General features: G+C 40.6%; 1 protein-coding gene across 10 annotated transcripts in view; it reads right to left on the minus strand.

The window, feature by feature from the left end:
- Positions 1-21,075, minus strand: part of USP37 (ubiquitin specific peptidase 37) — a 119,829-nt gene that overhangs the window by 9,906 nt on the left and 88,848 nt on the right. For all 10 annotated transcript variants that reach the window (XM_054478534.1, XM_054478533.1, XM_063647970.1 and 7 more), the window contains 4 exons: positions 18,689-18,830; positions 16,456-16,711; positions 6,944-7,110; positions 3,061-3,121 (listed from right to left, as the gene is read on the minus strand). In XM_054478534.1, coding sequence (XP_054334509.1) covers positions 3,061-3,121; positions 6,944-7,110; positions 16,456-16,711; positions 18,689-18,830 — 626 coding nt within the window. The remainder of the gene's footprint in view (positions 1-3,060; positions 3,122-6,943; positions 7,111-16,455; positions 16,712-18,688; positions 18,831-21,075) is intronic.

Genomic DNA, 21,075 nt, shown 5'->3' on the forward strand with positions numbered 1-21,075 from the left:
CTCTGCCTCAAAAAAAAAAAAAAAAAAAAGTTCTTGGAATAGACATAAGAGATATAATTAGAAAGATAAAATAGCTTGAGGTACACATTTTATCATTCTAAGAAAACATAAAACATAATATGAGGGTCCAACACGCTCAGCCCACTGTGGGGAACATGGGAGACATGGGTATCTGTAAAAGAAATGCTCTTTTTCTTTTAAATATATTTATATGATAAAGGGATCTAACCCTCATAAGAAAGGCATAAAACTAGAAAATAATTTTACATATAATCCAATTTCACTAAATTCTATATGATATAAGCTATATATGTTAGATTTCAAGTACTTGGTGTCATTAGCAAACATAAATTATCCTCACAGAAAAAGGATTATAAAAAGGTCAATGTTCTTTTTTTCTTTGTATTAAATCATCTCTTGGCCGAGTGTGGTGGCTTATGCCTGTAATCTCAGTACTTTGGGAGGCCAAGGTGGGCAGATCACGAGGTCAAGAGATCAAGACCATCCTGGCCAACATGGTAAAACTCCTCCTCTACTAAAAATACAAAAATTAGCTGGGTGTGGTGGCGCACGCCAGCAGTCCCAGCTACTCGGGAAGCTGAGGCAGGAGAATCACTTGAACCCGGGAGGCGGAGGTTGCAGTGAGCCGAGATTGCGCCACTGCACTCCAGCCTGGTGACAGAGCGAGACTCTGTCTCAAAAAAAAAAACAAACAAAAAAAACATTTCTTGAAATGTACCAAAAAAGTAAAGAAAATTCAACCTTTTAACTCTTAAATTTCACCTAAGATATACTAAACAAATACAAGATCTGTATTTTCTTTAATAATACGTGTCCACTGGAAACATCCTTCTTTACTAATGGTGTTAAATAAAGAATCGCAGAAGCATTTGTACATAAATGGTTATTTGCTTTAATATATAATTAGCTCCACTGAAATAACAGTATAGTGTGATTTACAATCACATGATTATCTAAGAATGAGGCCGGGCACGGTGGCTCACGCCTGTAATCCCAGCACTTTGGGAGGCCGAGGCCAGTGGATTACCTGAGGTCAGGAGCTGGAGACCAGCCTGACCAACATGGTAAACTCCACCTCTACTAAAAATACAAAATTAGCTGGGCGTGGTGACGCATGCCTGTAATCCCAGCTACTTGGGAGGCTGAGGCAGGAGAATTACTTGAACTTGGGAGGCAGAGGTTGCAGTGAGCCAAGATCACGCCACTGCACTCCAGCCTGTGCAACAAGAGAGAAACTCCATCTCAAAAGAAAAAAAAAGAAAAAAGAAAATCTAAGAATGCGAAGAACAGGAAAAGAGAATATAGCATCAAAATTCTGGAAGTTGGAAATACATGTGTGACTGACTCAGCAGACCTAAGAAAGCCAAAGCCATACCCCAAGCCAGCAATGGAAAAGTTGAAAACTAATCCAATTTATATCACTGAATGTTCAAAAGACACAAGAAGACATGGAAGAACCACGCCAGGCATGGTGGCTCACACCTCTAATCCTAGGACTTTGGGAGGCCGAGGCAGGTGGGTGAACTGCCTGAGATCAGGAGTTCGAGACCAGCCTGGGCAACATGCCAAAACTCCATCTCTACTAAAATGAAATATAAAAAATTAGCTGGGACCTGGGCACGGTGGCTCACGCCTGCAATCCCAGCACTTTGGGAGGCCAACGCAGGTGGATCACCTAAGGTCAAGAGTTCGAGACCTCCCTGGCCAACATGGTGAAACCTCATCTCTACTAAAAATACAAAGTTTAGCTGGATGTGGTGGTGGGTGCCTGTAATCTCAGCTACTTGGGAAGCTGAGGCAGGAGAATTGCTTGAACTTGGGATGTGGAGGTTGCAGTGAGCCAAGATTGTGCCATTGCACTCCAGCCTCGGCAACAAGAGTGAAACTCTGTCTCAAAAAAAAAAAAAAAAAAGTTAAAAAATTAGCTGGGTGTGGTGGTGCACGCCTGTAGTCCCAGCTACTCAGGAAGCTGAGGCACAAGAATCACTTGAATCCGGGAGGCAGAGGTTGCAGTGAGCAGAGATGGCGCCTCTGCACTCCAGCTCCTGGGCAACAGAGCATGACCGTGTCTCCAAAAAAATGAAGACATGGAAGAACCAGGAACCAGATACCTCTGAAACTGGAGGATAAGGAGGTGATAAAATAAAGATTAGGTAAAAGCTGTATGAGAAACAGATTCCTACAACTACTTCTTCCAACTTCTTAACTCATGGACTTCTAATACCTGGTCCACATATTAGTTCTGCCAAATGCTATGACATGTGAACCTTATGCTACTGAATACACTCACTCATGACTGCCCACTGACTGCCCCAGAATAAGCTCTTGAAAATTCATGGGGAAACTGAAGCCACATTATGTTCTTCCAGGAGTCGTAACAGTGGCAAAATTATAACTCTTTCACTAAACAGATGACAGATTGTTCTTGCTAATTTTTCAAAATTAAAAAACATATTGTTAGAGATATGGGTATAGATGACAAAAATTATTTTGAAAAAAGCAAGCTGAAGATGAATACGAACGTTAGAATAGTGGTTTCCTCTGGGAGGAAGACAAAAAGGAGAGATATGAAGGTTACTTCTAAGGTTCTATTTCTTTACCCGGGAGGTATTCAAATTTGTTATCAAAAAACACATTTTAGCCTGTAATCTCGGCACTTTGGGAGGCTAAGGAGGGTGGATCACTTGAAGCCAGGAGTTCAAGATCAGCCTTGGCCAACATGGTGAAACCCCGTCTCTACTGAAAATACAAAAATTAGCTGGGTGTGGTGACACAACCGATAATTCCGGCTACTCGGGAGGCTGAGGCACAAGAATTGCTTGTACCCAGGACATGGAGGTTGCAGTGAGCCAAGATTGCACCACTGCACTCCAGCCTGGGTGACAGAGTGAGAGGCTATCCCCCACAATAAACACACACACACACACACACAGATGCTATCCTCCACAATAAACACACACACACACTTTCTTTATATGTTCTTCTATGTGTGAATGGTAATTTTACCATTAAAAAATGTAATTAAAATGATCTCCACACCTTGAAGACTTAACTCGGTAGCTCTTTTGAGGTCATCATCTTCTTTCTGTTCCCAAGCCTCCTAAAGGGAAAAGAACAAAAACTAAGGTATTTAAAGACGTACTGATCCCGGCCGCCCCATCTGGGAAGTGAGGAGTGCCTCTGCCCGGCCGCCCGATCTGGGAAGTGAGGAGCGCCTCTGCCCGGCCGCCCCCTCTGGGAAGTGAGGAGCGCCTCTGCCCGGCCGCCCCATCTGGGAGGTGAGGAGCGCCTCTGCCCGGCTGCCACCCGGTCTGGGAGGAAGTGAGGAGCGCCTCTGCCCGGGCGGCCCGGTCTGGGAAGCGAGGAGCGCCTCTGCCCGGGCGGCCCCGTCTGGGAAGCGAGGAGCGCCTCTGCCCGGGCGGCCCCGTCTGGGAAGCGAGGAGCGCCTCTGCCCGGCCGCCCCGTCTGGGAGGAGAGGAGCGCCTCTGCCCGGGCGGCCCCGTCTGGGAAGTGAGGAGCGCCTCTGCCCGGGCGGCCCCGTCTGGGAAGCGAGGAGCGCCTCTGCCCGGGCGGCCCCGTCTGGGAAGCGAGGAGCGCCTCTGCCCGGCCGCCCTGTCTGGGAGGTGTACCCAACAGCTCCGAAGAGACAGCGACCATCGGGAGCCGGCCATGAGGACGATGGCGGTTTTGTTGAAAGGAAGGGGGGGGGAAGTGTGGGGAAAGGAAGGAGAGATCAGATTGTTGCTGTGTCTGTGTAGAAAGGGGTGGGCATAGGAGATTCCATTTTGTTCTGACTAGGAGAAATTCTTCTGCCTTGGGATGCTGTTGATCTATGGCCTTTCCCCCAGCCCCATGCTCTCTGAAACATATGCTGTGTCAACTCAGGGTTAAATGGATTAAGGGCGGTGCAAGATGTACTTTGTTAAACAGATGCTTGAAGGCAGCATGCTCTTTAAGAGTCATCACCACTCCCTAATCTCCAGTACCCAGGGGCACAAACACTGCAGAAGGCCGCAGGGTCCTCTGCCTAGGAAAACCAGAGACCTTTGTTCATGTGTTTATCTCCTGACCTTCTCTCCACTATTATCCTATGACCCTCCCATATCCCCCTCTCCGAGAAACACCCAAGAATCATCAATAAATACTTCATAAATTTAAAAAAAAAAAAAAGACGTACTGATTAAACTTACTTAATGAGGATAAAATCAGTTTCTCTGGAAGCATTTACTAAGAATGCTTTCTATAACCTTATGGATGTTTGGAATATTACCTTTTGAGGAATGTGGGGGAAGTTCTTTACTTTTTTTTTTTTTTTTTGAGACGGAGTCTCGCTCTGTCCCCCAGGCTGGAGTGCAGTGGTGTGATCTCGGCTCACTGCAAGCTCTGCCTCCTGGGTTCATGCCGTTCTCCCGCCTCAGCCTCCCGAGTAGCTGGGACTACAGGCGCCTGCCACCACGCCCAGCTAATTTTTTGTATTTTTAGTAGAGACAGGGTTTCACCATGTTAGCCAGGGTGGTCTGGATCTCCTGACCTCGTGATCCGCCCACCTCGGCCTCCCAAAGTGCTGGGATTACAAGCGTGAGCCACAGTGCCCAGCCTACTTCAGTATTTTTAAAGAATTTTTTTTTTTTTTTTTTTTTTTAATGGGAGGCTGAGGCAGGAGAATGGCGTGAACCCGGAAGGCAGAGCTTGCAGTGAGCCGAGATTGCGCCATTGCACTCTAGCCTGGGCGACACAGTGAGACTCCGCCCCAAAAAAAATTTTTTTTTTTTTTTTGAGAGGGAGTCTTGCTCTGTTGGCAGGCTGGAGGGCAGTGGCACGATCTCGACTCACTGCATCCTCCACCTCCCGGGTTCAAGCGATTCTCCTACCTCAGCTTCCCGAGTAGCTGGGACTACAGGTGCGTGCCACCACACCCACCTAATTTTTTTTGTATTTTTAGTAGAGATGGGGTTTCCCCATGTTGGCCAGGATGGTCTCGATCTCTTAATCTTGTGATCTGCCTGCCTCAGCTTCCCAAAGTGCTGGAATTACAGGCATGAGCCACTGCACCCAGCCCACTCCAGTATTTTTAAAGCTCCCCAGTAAATTTGAATGTGCAGTTAAGATTAAGAACCACTGATCTAGAAAAATTAGATTTTTTTTTTTTTTTTTTTTTTTTTTTTTGAGACAGAGTCTTGCTCTATAGCCAAGGCAGAAGTACAGTAGCGTGATCTTGGCCCACTGCAACCTCCACCTCCTGGGTTCAAGCGATTCTTGTGCCTCAGCCTCCGTAGTAGCTGAGAATACAGGCGCACGCCACCACAGCAGGTTAATTTTTGTATTTTTAGCAGAGACAGAGTGTCACCATTTTGGCCAGGCTGGTCTAGAACTCCTAGCCTCAAGGGATCCACCCCCCTTGGCCTCCCAAAGTGCTGGGATTACAGGCATGGGCCACAGCTCCCAGCTTAGATTTCTTAATCTGATTATCTGATGAACCCAAAGCAGGCCTCAAACAAGCACTAAACCTACCCATTCACTCTAAGGAGTCTTGGTAAATTTTTACTAACATGACTTGGATTGCACAGGATTAGATAACTATGAAAAATCAGACCTGTAAGTCAGATCCTATTGCCTATAAATCTCATATTTCAGGTGATTGTAACAGTGGAAAACAAATGGCAGAAACTGAACACTGAAGAATAGGTTACTACATAAAGAAAAGAGCAAGGGCTGGGAGCAAATAGCTCATGCCTATAATCCCAACACTTTTGAGAGGTTGTGGTGGGAGGACTGCTTAAGCCCAGGAGTTTGAGACCAGAATGGGCAACAGTGAGACACTGTCTTTACTAAAAATAAAAAAATGAGCCGGGCATGGTGGATGCTCCTGTGGTCCCATGTACTTGAGAGGCCTAGGCAGGAGAATTGCTTGAGCTCAGAGTTTGAGGCTGCAGTGAGCCATGATCAAGCCACTGCATTCCAGCCTGGACAACTGAGCAAGACCCTATCTCAATAAATAAACAGAAAGGCAGATAAATGTTCTAATACTAAAATCTGAAAATTAGATTTTAGAAAATATTTCTGATAATTCTATGTTCAAATAATTCATAAAAAATTTATATTCTTAGAAAATAACCAAAACAAATACATTGCCTTAAAATACAATTATAAAATCATGGTGTTATACTGGTTGTTTCTACAGCTTGCAAAATAATGCTGGACTGGGAAGCCAGGCATGGTGGCTTACATCTGTAGTCCTAGCACTTTAGGAGGCCAAAGGGGGAGGACTGCTTCAGTCCAGGAGTTCAAAACCAGCCTGGGCAACATAACAAGGCCCTGTCTCTAAAAAATTAAAATAGAAAATAAAAATAAAAAGAAAAGAAAAAAATAAATTTGGACTAGGAATAATCAATAATATCCCATCCTGTTTTAGCAAGCAATGAATTATAGTTATGAAAGGTAACCAACAATACATTTTATTGCATTTGGATTTTCAAAAAAAGAAAAACTACCCACATACCTGTTTCAAACCCAGGCTGGAGTGCAGTGGCGTGATCTCAGCTCACTGCAACCTCTGCCTCCTGGGTTCAAGCGATTCTCCTGCCTCGGCCTCCTGAGTTGCTGGGACTACAGGCGTGTGCCACCATGCCTAGCTAAGTTTTATATTTTTAGTAGATGGGATTTTGTCATGTTGGCTAGGCTGGTCTCAAACTCCTGGCCTCAAGTGATCTGCCCGCCTCAGCCTCCCAAAGTACTGAGATTACAGGCATGAACCACCAAACCCTACCTCAAACAAGTCTTTTTTTCCCCCAATGACTTTACTATATGTAAATCATCTGGAACAATGTCTGACACATAGTAAGTGCTCAACACATTAGTTATTATTATTCTATTTCTCAGGAAAGATAAGTACAGAGAAAGTAGCAATATAAATATCTCTTACTTGCTCTTGAAGGCTCTGAGCCAGTGCCTGCTGAAGCTCTTGCTCTTCCCTTTCACGCTCCATATCATACTGCTGGAGCCAATCAACCTCTCCCTGAGATCCTTCTGGAGTTTTGTTTTCTTTATTCTCATCACAGTCTTTAGTTATCTCAGTAAAACTGGCAGGATCTGAGGAAGCAGAACATAACATTAATTTGGAAAATCCTCTCTAATAAATGGAAATTTCTGAACTAGAGTGACACCTACTGTTCATAAAGCAATTTACCCTAATTTCATCTATAATTTGCTTAGGACATACAATTTCACCTTACTAGATCTACGTCAGGGTTGATCAACCTTAGAGGTATTGACATTTTGGGTGGGACAAGCTTTTGTTGGGGTGAGGGGAGAAGAGTATGTCTTGTGCATTGTAGAACGTTTAGCAGTGTTTCTGGCCTCTACCTACTAGATGTCAGCAGCATCCACCCTCTACAGTTGTGATAACCAAAAATGACAGACACTACCGTATGACCCCTGGAAGGCAAAACTGTTCTTGTTTGAGAACAAATGATCTACAGTAATGGTTCTAAAAGTTAATTAATCATCAGAAACACACTATGTAAAGATGGGGAAGAAAAAACAGTCATAGGTCATAGTGTCACTTGACCAAGTACTGGAAATAAAATATTGTTTAGAGCAAATGAAGTAAGAATTAGGCCAAAATGATCAAGCTACTATTGAGATTTTCCCCATTTATTTTTTATTTTTTGGGGACAGTGTCTTGCTCTCTCACCCAGGCTGGAGTCCAGTGGCACGATCTTGGCTCACTGTAACCTCTGCCTCCCGGGTTCAAGCAATTCTCGTGCCTCAGCCACCAAGTAGCTGGAATTACAGGTGCACGCCATCACACCCAACTAATTTTTGTTTTAGTAGAGATGAGGTTTCACCACATTGGCCAGGCTGCTCTCAAACTCCTGACCTCAGGTGATCTGCCCACCTTGGGCTCCCAAAATGCTGAAATTACAGGTGTGAGCCACTGTGCCTCGCCGATTTTCTGCATTTATTACACTGTATGTTGAACATGTGTTTAAACATTAATAATCAAACAAGCATTGTATATATCTACATCAAAAGAGTGTATGGCAATATACAGTGTATGTTTAAAACATTCAGGAAGGTAAGAAATCCCCTCCCCGCTCCTCTCCCCTCCCCCCTTCCCCTTCCCCCTGCCCAGGCTGGAGTGCAGTGGCTCACTGCAACCTCTGCCTCTTTCAAGCAATTCTCCCGCCTCAGACTCCTGAGTAGCTGGGACTATAGGCGCCCGCCACCATGCCCGGCTAATTTATATATGTATATAAATTATATATACAAATTTATATATTTTATATATAATATAAATTACATAAATTTACATTATTTTATATATAATATAAATTATATATAAATTTACATAATTTTTATATAATATAAATTATATAAATTTATATAATTTTATATATAAATTATATATATAATTTATATTTTATATATAATATAAATTATGTATATAATTTATATTTTATGTATAATATAAATTATGTATATAATTTATATTTTATGTATAATATAAATTATGTATATAATTTATATTTTATGTATAATATAAATTATATATAATATATAAATTTATGTTATATTTTATATAACAAATTTATATATTTTATAAATATATATAAATTTATATATATAATATAAATTATATATATAATATAAATTATATATAATATATAAATTTATATATAATATAAATTATATATAGTATATAATTTATATATAATATAAATTATATACAATATATAATTTATATATATAATATAAATTATATATAATATATAAATTTATATAATATATAAAAATATATATATATATTTTTTGAGATGGAGTTTCGCTCTGTTGCTCAGGCTGGAGTGCAGTGGTGTGATCTTGGCTCACTGCAACCTTTGCCTCTAGGGTTCCAGCAATTCTCCTGCTTCAGCCTTCCGAGTAGCTGGGATTACAGGTGCACACCACCATGCCCGGCTAATTTTTGTATTTTTAGTAGAGACAGGGTTTCACCATCTTGGTCAGGCTGGTCTTGAACTCCTGACCTCGCGATCTGCCCACCTCGGCCTCCCAAAGTGCTGGGATTACAGGCGTGAGCCACCGTGCCTGGCCTAATTTTTGTATTTTTTAGTAGAGATAGAGTTTCACCATGTTGGCCAGGCTGGTCTTGAATTCCTGACCTCAGGTGATCCACCCGCCTTGGCATCCCAAAGTGCTGGGATTACAGGCGTGAGCCACCCCTCCCGGCCTGTTCCTTCTCAATTTCTAGACTACGGCTAGCTAAAATAAACAGGACAGTTAAGATTTTTTTCTAGTTATCTGAATTGTTAGAGCAATAACATTTCATGATTTTTTTTTTAGACTGAGTCTTGCTCTGTCGCCCAGGGTGGAGTGCAGTGGCACAATATCCGCTTGCTGCAACCTCCGTCTTCTAGGTTCAAGGGATTCTCCTGCCTCAGCCTCCTGAGTAGCTGGGATTACAGGTATGCACCACCACACCTGGCTAATTTTTTATATTTTTGGTAGAGATGGGGTTTCACCATGTTGGCCAGGCTGGTCTCGAAATCCTAACCTCAAGTGATCCGCCCGCCTCGGCCTCCCAAAGTGCTGGGATTAACAGGCATGAGCCACCACACCCGGCCATTTCATGATAATTTTTTTATTATTATTATTTTTTGAGACGGAGTTTCGCTCTTGTTGCCCAGACTGGAGTGCAAGGGCGTGATTGCAGCTCATTGCAACCTCCATCTCCTGGGTTCAAGCAATTCTCCTGCCTCAGCCTCCCAAGTAGCTGGGATTCTCCTGCGTCAGCCTCCCAAGTAGCATGCACCAACATGCCCAGCTAATTTTGTATTTTTAGTTGAGGCGGGGTTTCACCATGTTGGTCAGGCTGGTCTCGAACTCCTGATGTCAGGTGATCCATCAGCCTTGGCCTCTCAAAGTGCTGGGATTACAGGACTGAGCCACCATGCCCGGCCCATGATAATTTTCAATATAAATACAAGCGTTAACTATAACAAACGTTAGTAAAGTAAACCTCCTCATCAAAAAGTATTTAACTGGCTAATGAGAATTACTTTTATATACTCAGGCTATACATATTGTTATTGAGTTTGTATATGCTCTTTACCTGCCCTAATACTGTATTTTATTTTATTTTATTTTTTGAGACAGACTCTCGCTCTGTTGGCCAGGCTGGAGTACAGTGGCACAATCTTGGCTCACCGCAACCTCCACCTCCTGGGTTCAAGAGATTCTTATGCCTCAGCCTCCTGAGTAGCTGGGATTACAGGCGTGTGTGCCACCACACCCGGCTCATTTTTTATTTTTAGTAGAGACAGGGTTTCACCATGTTGGCCAGGCTGGTCTTGAACTCCTGACCTCAGGTGATCCACCTGCCTTGGCCTCCCAAAGTGCTGGGATTACAGGTGTGAGTCACACTGTGCCCGGCTCCTAATACTGTATTTCTCCGTAGCACAGGTAACCCTGAAGCTTACAGCATCTTGGCTTTAGATTCTAAGTCAGCAACTAGTTAGCATTTTGAGTTGTGCTGAATTGCTGAGTGAATATTTATTAAAAGAGGAAAAGAAACTCAGAATTTATTTGGTGGAAAAATCCCAATTGCTCAGAAAAAATATATTACAGATAATCCCAATTAAACACACAAAAAACAATTATCCTAGAGATGTCAATAATTTCTTCCTTTCTTCTATTATTGGAGAAACAACCCTTCCCATGGCCTAGAAGGGGCAGCTTGGAAGTCTACATGACCCTGCCTGTCCCTCCCATCTAAGCCTGCTGAACTGGGAATGGATTATTTGACTCAACCAATCAGATTATCTGTTTTGGAAATTTGGAACTGAGATATACAAAGTTAGCTGATGATGGGCATTTCAAGTGGAAGGAAGACTTGGGGGTTGACATTGCTATTTTAGAGTATAAAATGAGTATTATTATTTTTATTATCAAAACATACTCAAAAACGTGACAGAATAATTTTTCTTAACCAATAATTTTGAGCACTCAATGATTCAATGTACCTCAGACAATCCTGGATTATACTAGTAACTAATCCATGTGTTAGAAAGCAGATCAAGGAAGTTTGCTTGAAGATGCTAAAGTCAATATACATGTGTCTTCAGGATAAGATTATCAGACAGATACAGAACCTATTTAAAAATCTATGGGGACAAACATGGCCATGAAATAATAATCCACTTTTAAGGATTGCACAATGGATCAAAGGGGATTCATGTGTTTAACTCAACATTCTTTTTTTTTTTTTTTTTTTTTTGAGACAGAGTCTTGCTCTGTCGCCCAGGCTGGAGTCTGGAGTGCAGTGGCACCATCTCGGCTCACTGCAAGCTCTGCCTCCCGGGTTCTCGCCATTCTCCTGCCTCAGCCTCCCAAGTAGCTGGGACTACAGGCGACCGCCACCATGCCCGGCTCATTTTTTGTATTTTTAGTAGAGACAGGGTTTCACCATGTTAGCCAGGATGGTCTCGATCTCCTGACCTCGTGATCCGCCCGCCTCAGCCTCCCAAAGTGCTGGGATTACAGGTGTGAGCCACCGCGTGTGGCCTTAACTCAACATTCTTCCATTGAATATACTGTTTGCTTCTTCCCCATGCCCTAATTGAAACCCACTCTCTTCCTGATACTCTATATTTCAGTGAATGAGATAATTTTCCACAGTTTCTTTTAAAAGACAGAAATCTGAGGATCATATTTGACTTCTCCCTCTCATTCACTCCTCACATTAAGATAAATGATTATTTCCTAAGCATCTCTTGAATCCATCAACTTTTTTTTTTTCAAGCCAAAACCTTGGCTTAGGACACCACTAACTTCTTGTTTGGACTACTGCAATAATTTCCTAAGAGGTATCAAGTATTACTATGTTTTTCTCTAGCTTCTGTAGCCAGAATGATCTTTTCTTCAAACATAAATCCTTATCAAATAATTGTTTGCTTAAAATATCCAATAACTTCCTAATGCCTTTGAAACAAAAGTCCAAATTCCTAAACATGGCTTCAGGCCATGCAAAAACCGGAGACTACTTAGCTCTCTAGTCTCATCTTTTGCATTTCCCCTTCAACAACATGCTCCAGTCATGCAGATCATTCTGAACTTTCTTTTACGTCCACTAACTTGCTGTGGGCTTTCTCATTTCGGAGTCTTTGTATACACTATTCCTTCTGGCTAGTGTCTAGAGACTGTGAAACCTTACTTTGTCTTCCTGCCCCTCCTCAGCTGATTCACAAAACAGCCCAACTGTTAAGTCACAGATATTTATTGAGAATCTATGTGCTGAGCACTGTTGTAGAAGTTGGGGATATAGTGATAATTAAAGCAAGATGGTGCTTGCTCTCAAGGACCTTAAGTGCAAAAGCTCTGAGATGAGAATGGCCTTGGCATATTTGAGGGAGGGAGAGAGGGAGGGAGAAAGAGAGAGAAATAAGTACAGATTTCAGGAAGACATCATGGAGACTGAGAAAACAAATAAGAAAGTATTATGAAACTGACTAGTAGCATTTAGTGCCCATTTAAGAGTGTAGTCCTGAGTTCGAGGAAAGTCCAGGGAACACAGTTTTGTGATTTTCTTTAGCAATCTTCACCAGCTTGGGTGCAGGTATGGAAAAAGTAGCTAGTTGAGCTGGGAGTTTGGGTTTTGTCAAGCTACTGTGACAGAAGAAAAGAGGAAGGAGATAAAAGGGTACCAAAATATGGCATGCAGGCTGAGTAAGAAAGGAAGTGATAAGAGGGAGGTGCTGAATAGCAAAAAAGTAAGAGTCAATGGGTTGACAGTGTTAGTAAAAATCAAGTAATAAAGTTGGAACATGACACTAGGTAAGCTGGATGGAAAGAAGGATTAGGGAAGGATATTTGAAACAAAGATTTCAAAGGTGGTACAGTTATCGATGATGACAAAGTCTAGGGAAGTGGTTTTCACACTTTAGTATTGCATTAGAATCATTCGGAGGGCCTATCAAAACACAGATTGCTAAGCCCCACATCCAGAGTTTCTCAGTCAGTAGGTCTGAGGTGGTGTCAAGAATTGGCATTTCCAGGAAGTTCACAGATTATATTTGATGATCTAAGTTCACACTTTGAGAGGCACTGGTCTAGGGTAATGACTTCTATAAGTGGGCAATCAAAATAGGGTGGAAGAAAGATTTTTGGAATTAAGATCAGAAACTGAGAAAACAGGCTGCTGAAAGAAAGTGATCATGACACTTCTTTGGACTGTCTTTTCTACTTAAGCTCTCTCCCTAAGTGATCTCATGTATTACTATAGCCTCACAAACTGATGAAATATCAAATTCATATATCTAGTCTGAATTTCTTCCCTGAGCTTTAAACTTGTATATTGAAATACCTAGGTGAAATCTCCATTTGCCTGTTTAATTTTTATTCCTCCCTTGTCCCACCAACTGTGCCTTCCTCATATCAGCAAATGGTACCATTATCTATTCAACTGCTCAGGCCAAAAAACATGTCTCCCTTGATTTTTTTCTTTTTCCCTTGGCACCTTTGTGGTGTTGGTTAGAAAGATCAGCTGGGGCTGGGCGTGGTGGCTCATGCCTGTAATCCTAGCACTTTGGGAGGCTGAGGCGGATGGATCACCTGAGGTCAGGAGTTCGAGACCAGCCTGGCCAACATGGTGAATCCCCATCTCTACTAAAAATACAAAAAAAAATTAGCTGGGCATGGTGGCGGGTGCCTGTAATCCCAGCTACTCGGGAGGCTGAGGCAGGAGAATCACTTGAACCTGGGAGGCAGAGGTTGCAGTGAGCTGAGATCATGCCAGCACTCCAGCCTGGGCGACAGAGAGAGACTTGGTCCACCCCAGGAGAAAAAAAAAAAAAGAAAGATTAGCTGGTATGGCTAGATATACTCTTTCTTCTGGTGATCTCAAGGGTCTTTCCTTCGCAATGTGATCTCTCCAGCAGGGCAGCCAAGCTTCTTACCTAGCAGCTTAGGGTTCCCAAAAGCACAAAAGGGGAAGTTGCCAGGCCATCTTAATGTTTAATCACAAACTTGGCACAGAATCAATTCAACCACATTTTATTGCACTCACATAGCCTTCCCAAATTCACTGTGAAGAGGTCTACATAAGAGTATGCATACTGGCAGCCATGGTTCACTAGATGCTGTCTTTGGAGACTGAGTGTGTATACACACACACTCACACTTTTCTTTTCTATGGAGCCATGTGAATACACTGTAATTGCAGATATTATAATACTTTACCCCAAAGCACGTCGGCCTGAATCTCTCTCTCTTTTTTTTTGAGACAGAGTTTTGCTCTTGTTGCCCAGGTTGAAGTGCAATGGTGCAATATCGGCTCACTGCAACCTCCTCCGCCTCCTGGGTTCAAGCAATTCTTCTGCCTCAACCTCCCAAGTAACTGGGATTACAGGCATGCAACATCACGCCCGGCTAATTTTGTATTTTTGGTAGAGATGGGGTTTCACCATGTTGGTCAAGTTGGTCTGGACCTCCTGATCTCAGGTGATTCACCCACCTCAGCCTCCCAAAGCGCTGGGATTACAGGCATGAGCCACTGTACCCAGCTCAGCCTGAATCCCTTGATTAAAAGCACATTTTCCTAAATAACAATTATCATACCTAAGAATATTAACAGTAATTCTATTTATAATTCCAATATATAGCCCACATTCTCATTTCTCCAGTTGTTTCCAAAATATTTTTTGTAGAATTTTTTCTAACCTAGACTCCTAAGGTTACTCACTACATTTGGTTGTCAGGTCTCTTTAGTCTTTAGTCAGGGCCAGTTTTTCTTCTAAAGCCTCCCATTATGGATTTTTCTAGTGTTCTTTTAAGTATAGGCTGTTTCTTCCCATACCCCAGAGCCTGGAGACAGGGTGGGTTTCCTCTTTATTACCCACTGCCATTTCCAACTACTTTGTCTCCTTTCAGGCTATAAAAACTGTAGCTCCCTTGAAGTGCATGATATAGGACATTGCCACATATTACCTCTTCCTGTAGCTGTCCCTTTGTTAATTTTACGAAGTTATAGGACTGGGCAAAGAACTGAAAAGGAGAGCAGAAAGCAGGAAATAAATCAGGAAGGGACAAAAGCACTAATATTAACCAGGGATACCTAAGGGCAGTGATTATAAATGTATAAGGGGACTGCATAATGATACTTGTATCAAGAAGGAAAAAAGTAATGCCTGTGTATAAAAACCACCATGTTTTTGCTTCCAGTTAAATGGGGATATACTAATTCTTATTTTACTTGCATGCAAAATAATTCATAATTGAAGAGCTTCCAACTATGAGAATGTAGAAAATAATTTTCTGATATTCTAGTATTCTCTTCATTTCCAAAATCCTATGGTTGGTGTACCTGAAACACATTAGCAATATATAGTTGTTTAGATCTTGGGGCTATCAAGAGAGAAAAATTTGAACTGGTCATAGGAAAAGATACTAAAAGTTATCTACCTAAAAATTTCAAAATACCCACAGTACAAGGCAGGATGGCTCAGCTCTGTTGTTCCCATTGATAGCTTTAGATAACAAAAAATGAGTAAAAATTACCAAAAAAATAGTATAGCATTTTATGTACAGTCATGTGTTGCTTAATGATGAAGATACATTCTAAGAAATTGCCTGGTTAAGTGATTTCGTCTTTGTGTGGACATCTTCGAGTACACTTAACATAAACCTAGATGGTATAGCTGACTACACATCTAGGCTATATGGCATAGCTTATTGCTCCTGGGCTACAAACCTGTACAGCATGTTACTGTACTGAGTACTGTAGGCAACTGTAACACAATGGTATCTAGTTGTGTATCTAAATATATCTAAACCTAGAAAAAGCAACACATTGTGCGGGGAATGGAGAACTTGAATTATTTATACCCCAACACCTGGTGTAAATTCAGATATAGGAAAATGAAAGAATTATATGAATTTCTGAAATAGCAGTGGTGAGAAAAGCACCTCAGAACTGACACAAACATATATTAAATGCACATAAGAAGGCTAGCTTTACTAGTGATGTATATATACCTAAAGGGATATGGCATACTTTACCACTAGTATCTGTGTAGTAGTTACAATATTTGCTTCTAATTTTTTAAAGCTTTTTATAATACAGAATGAAAATGCCATCAGCCCTGTTATATACAGATCCACTTCACCTCCCTTTATTTGTTTTTATCTGAGAAGGAGTCTCACTTTGTTGCCTAGGCTGGAGTGCAGTGGTGCAATCTTGGCTCACTGCAACCTCCGCCCTCCCGGGTTCAAGCGAACTCTTCTGCCTCAGCCTCCCGAGTAGCTGGGATTAGGGTCACACGCCACCATGCTCAGCTAATTTTTCCATTTATCTCCCGTTATTTGGAGGTCATTTGTCACTACAAAACTTTGAAAGAGTTATGTTTTGTTTAACAGAGGTTTAATCTTCATTCAACCTACCCAGCTCTGTGATTGTTTTGGGCTTCTCAGTTTCCATAGTGTCTGGATTTTCTGGCATTTCTTGAATATCATCTTCTGCAAATCCGGTATCTGGGCTGCTAGTTGGCTTATCATCATCTTCATGACTCAGAGATGGTGAAGCATCTCTCTTACTTATCTCCAAGACAGCTGCTAGGAGCTCTTCTTCGCTCATTCTGTCAAATCCTGAGTTTTCCAATTCAGACTTGTCAGGCTCTATTGGGCATAATTTTGAATCCTGAAGAAGAGAGTTACTTTTAGAAGAAACCAGAATACCTACAAATATAGCAATCTTAATTAGTATTTAAAGTAGCAACTTTATTTCTAAAAAGTTTCCTTTCTTTGATGCTTTGGGTTATTTAACAATCAATAACCAATATATAAACTAAATGGTGAGTCTAACTTTAAAAATAATAAATACATAAGAATACATGATTATTTTTTCTTGATTGAAATAAGTATACATTTTGTAAAAACTTGGAAAATACATAAAAATAATAAAATAAATTCATTCAAAATAGATTACTCAGAGATAATTACTCTAAGTATTTTCAATTTATTTTTTTCCAGATATATATATATAGATTATACAGTAAATATTCTATCATTATGACTATTACACCATTATAAATGTTAGCTGGTCTTATTAACGATAAATAAGAAAAATAAAAATGACATCAAGATTATGTAAAGAAGGCTAGGCGAGGTGGCTCACGCCTGTAATCCCAGCACTTTGGAAGGCCAAGGTAGGTGGATCACCTGAGGTCAGGAGTTTGAGACCAGCCTGGCCAACATAGCGAAAACCCGTCTTTACTAAAAATACAAAAATTAGGCTGGGCGTGGTGGCTCATGCCTGTAATCCCAGCACTTTGGGAGGTTGAAGCCAGCAGACCACTTGAGGCCAGGAGTTCAAGACCAGCCTGGCCAACGTGGATAAACCCCATCTCTACTAAAAATACAAAAAAATTAGCCAGGCATGGTGGCGCGCACCTGTAGTTCCAGCTACTAGGGAGACAGAGAATTGCCTGAACCTGGGAGGTGGAGGATGCAGCAAGCTGAGATCACACCACTGCACTCCAGCCTGGGTGACAGGGCAAGAGTCTGTCTCAAAAATAAATAAATAAATAAATAAAATAAAAAACCAAAACCCAAAAATTAGGGAGATGTGGTACATGTCTGTAATCCCAGCTACTCAGGAGGCTGAGGCAGGAGAATCACTTGAACCTGGGAGACAGAGACTGCAGTGAGCCAAGATTGTGCCACTGCACTCCAGCCTGGGCAAGAGTGAGACTCCGTCTCAAAAAAAAAAAAAAAAGATTATGTAAATATTCAAAAGTTGTTTTCTGGGAGAATTTTGGACTTTCACGCATTTCTCATTCAAGTTGAACAACCACAAACTACCTCTGGCTTTAAAGTAAGATAGGAAACAACTCAGAACAAAAATAACTACTAAAATAATTCTGTTATTGAAAAGGGAGGCTTAAAATAAAATACAGTAGCATAAGATAATGCAAACACCTAGAAAAGCTTAGATCTTCAAAGTATTAACTATCCGTATAATTATCTATATATTAATCCAATTAATAAATCCATAATTTAAACAATTAGATTAGTTGGTTGCTTTGTTGATGTAAAATGTTTACTACAGTTCCCTCACATAAACAATTGCTACAGGCTCGGAATAGTGGCTCATGCCTGTAATCCTAGCACTTAGGGAAGCTGAGGTGGTAGGATCACCTGAGTTCAGGAATTTTAGACCTGCCTAGGCCACATAGAGAGACCATGTCTCTACAAAAAATTTTAAAAACTAGCCAGGCATGGTGGTGCGTGCCTGTAGTCCCAGCTACTTGGGGAGCTGAGGTAGGAGGATTGTTTGAGCCCAGGAGGACGACGCTGTGGTGAGCTGTGATTACGCCACTGTACTCCAGCCTGGGCAACACAGCGATACCCTGTCTTAAAAAACTGCTACCAAAATAAAGCAAGTAATTATTTGAGGAGCAATATGCAAAAGCAGCTCTGAAGGGCAAAAAAAGAAAGTAATTTGTTTAGAACAACTCATTTCTCATAAGTCTTGATCCATCTGTAAACAGACTGATTTCTGTAGCCAGAGAAGGCATTTTCTTTAAAACTAGTTTGATGATGGTTATAAAAGACATGTTTGGACAGTAAGAGCTAAACAAATCTTTGTCAGGTGTTTTAAGACAATATTACTTACTTTTTCCAGGTCTTCCTGCTGCTGTTCGTTGCCTAACATTTCACAAAGTCTCTGGCTGAGGGCCACAGAACGTTTTAGCTCATCCTCACTGTCTGAATCAAGGCATAAAGCCAAGGAGCTCTTGGATTTGAAGGTGAATTTCCTGTAATTTAAGGAAAAAAAAAAAAAGTCTGATAAACATTTGTCTTTGTTATTCTTTTGATGTAAAAATATCAAAACAAATTGCTTTTCCATTACGGAAAATTACTTAACAGAAAAAAAAGATATATCAAAAGAGGTATATTTCAGCATTACCTTTGCCCCACTCCAAAAGAGCCATGCTTTGAAAACTGGACAACTCTTATGCTACTACGTATCATCAGTAAACTAATCATGTTGTGCCTTTTTTCTTTTAATGATCAACCCCAATGAAATTTGCTCTTGTCTTTATAAATTATGCTATTGAATTCATGCAGGCATAGCAATGAATAAATGTTTTTGACAACAAAGTGCATGAAGACTAATTTGTGATCTTTTAAATTATGATCCATGCACTTTAAAAATAACAGTAACATTCCACTTATCCACTTATCTGTAGGTCAGACTTCTGGCAACCTCTACTTTCCAGAAAATAGGGATTCCAAAGTAAGAAAAAAGGCTTCTGAGGAAGGCAGTTCCAAAGCCCATGTACTTAGAGGGACCCTTTCTTTCCCAGGAAATGGTGAATAAAATAGTGTATCAAGTTCATCAAGAAATGAGAGCTAAGAAATGAGAAAGAATAACCACAAGAAAGGCAAACAAGAACTATAAAGTCATTTAATGTAAAAGCAAACTGTCTTGTAATAATTAAGAGCCTCTGAGGGCAATATCATATTGAAACACAGTGCAATAACTGATACTTAAAATGCTGATTCTAAGTCATTAAGATATACTTAAATTATCCTTAGTTATTTTAAGAATGTAAGGAACAGTGTAACATATTTTAGAAACATTTTCATCCAAACTGTTAAAAATATTTTAAAAGATAAATGGTTAAAGGGTAAGCTTCAGTTATATAAAAATTCACTTATGTGGAATCCTTTAATGATGCCAGATAAGTAAGGTGTTACTGTGTTGTCTTCTAGGTAAGCCGAAAATAAACTAAAGAAAAAAGTGGTAAAGGTCAAAGAACAAGAACTTTCTTTGATGGAGGTTAACACAAATTCATATGCAATACAAAAAATATGTATAAAATGAAAACTAGAAAATACAATTAACCTGAATGTAAAAACTGAAAATAAACATATAGACTAATGGCACCAAGAAATAAGAGGCCAGAGTGGGAATCAGGAAGATTACGTAGCAATGTAGATCAAAGAAAAGAGGCAAGTGGTCAGTGATAAGCCCAAACATAGTGTGTGGCTCAGAGCAGCCAGGATATCACTGCACTCCAACCTGAACACTTGAAAAGCCTCCCATGTGCTCAAAAGGGTTTTTAGTATAATAGCCAATTAGCCATCTTAATTCCTCAATTCAGATTTCATGCTCACCAAGCACACCTGAACATATTAATTTGTTTACCCAGATAAATATTTTGCTGAAGGAGGATGACACCTGGCTACCATTGCACCAGGGTCAAATGTGACAAAGGACATTGTAGAAGAATCAATGGTATTCTGGTTCATAACTCAGCCTCTTTTAAGTTTGATCGGCATGACAGGTCTTCTAGGGCCTAATCATTCTTTATTGATCAACTCCCAAATTTTCATACCAGTAGACCCTGGAGAACAGATGACCATGCCAAGGTACAATGATGCCCAATGAAATCATTTCTTTCTTGAAACTATAGTGACTTGGTACATAAAGAGTGCATTCCATTAATGATTACTATATTTACAGAAGGCAGCTTGCCTGTAGCAATGAAAAATATTCATCCTGTAAATGCATCACTTGCTCACTTTCTAAGCAGCCAAGTGGTATTGCTCATTTGTATCTTGAGAACGGGCAAGAGTATTCATATCGGTACCATTTCAGATTTCTAGTCATGTTAGTCATCTGGTTTTAATTGCACTGAAAAATAATTAACAGGAGGAAAAGAAAATAGCAGTTCCCAAATGTCATTTTATGGTTATATAAGCCCCCCAAAAGCCCTTAAACAACAAAAATGTCTCTTCTCTAAAAGTACTTTGGGCCATCAAATTTTTAGAAAAATTAATTAAAAAGTCAAATGACAACTAAATCAATTGAAATGATCTAATCAGGAACTCCTCTAGTAAAATCTTAGAGGAAATACATTTAAAAAGCAAACAAAAAAGCCATGTGCTTCCCTCCTTGGATAAAGTTTGGTCTTAAACAAAAAAAATGGTGCATTTGTAGAATGCTTGCTTGTTTTCCTGTCCCCTTTCAAAATAACTCCTATTCGGTATCAA

The sequence above is a fragment of the Pongo pygmaeus genome, chromosome 11 (assembly GCF_028885625.2).
Source record: "Pongo pygmaeus isolate AG05252 chromosome 11, NHGRI_mPonPyg2-v2.0_pri, whole genome shotgun sequence".
NCBI classification, from domain to species: Eukaryota; Metazoa; Chordata; class Mammalia; order Primates; family Hominidae; genus Pongo; species Pongo pygmaeus.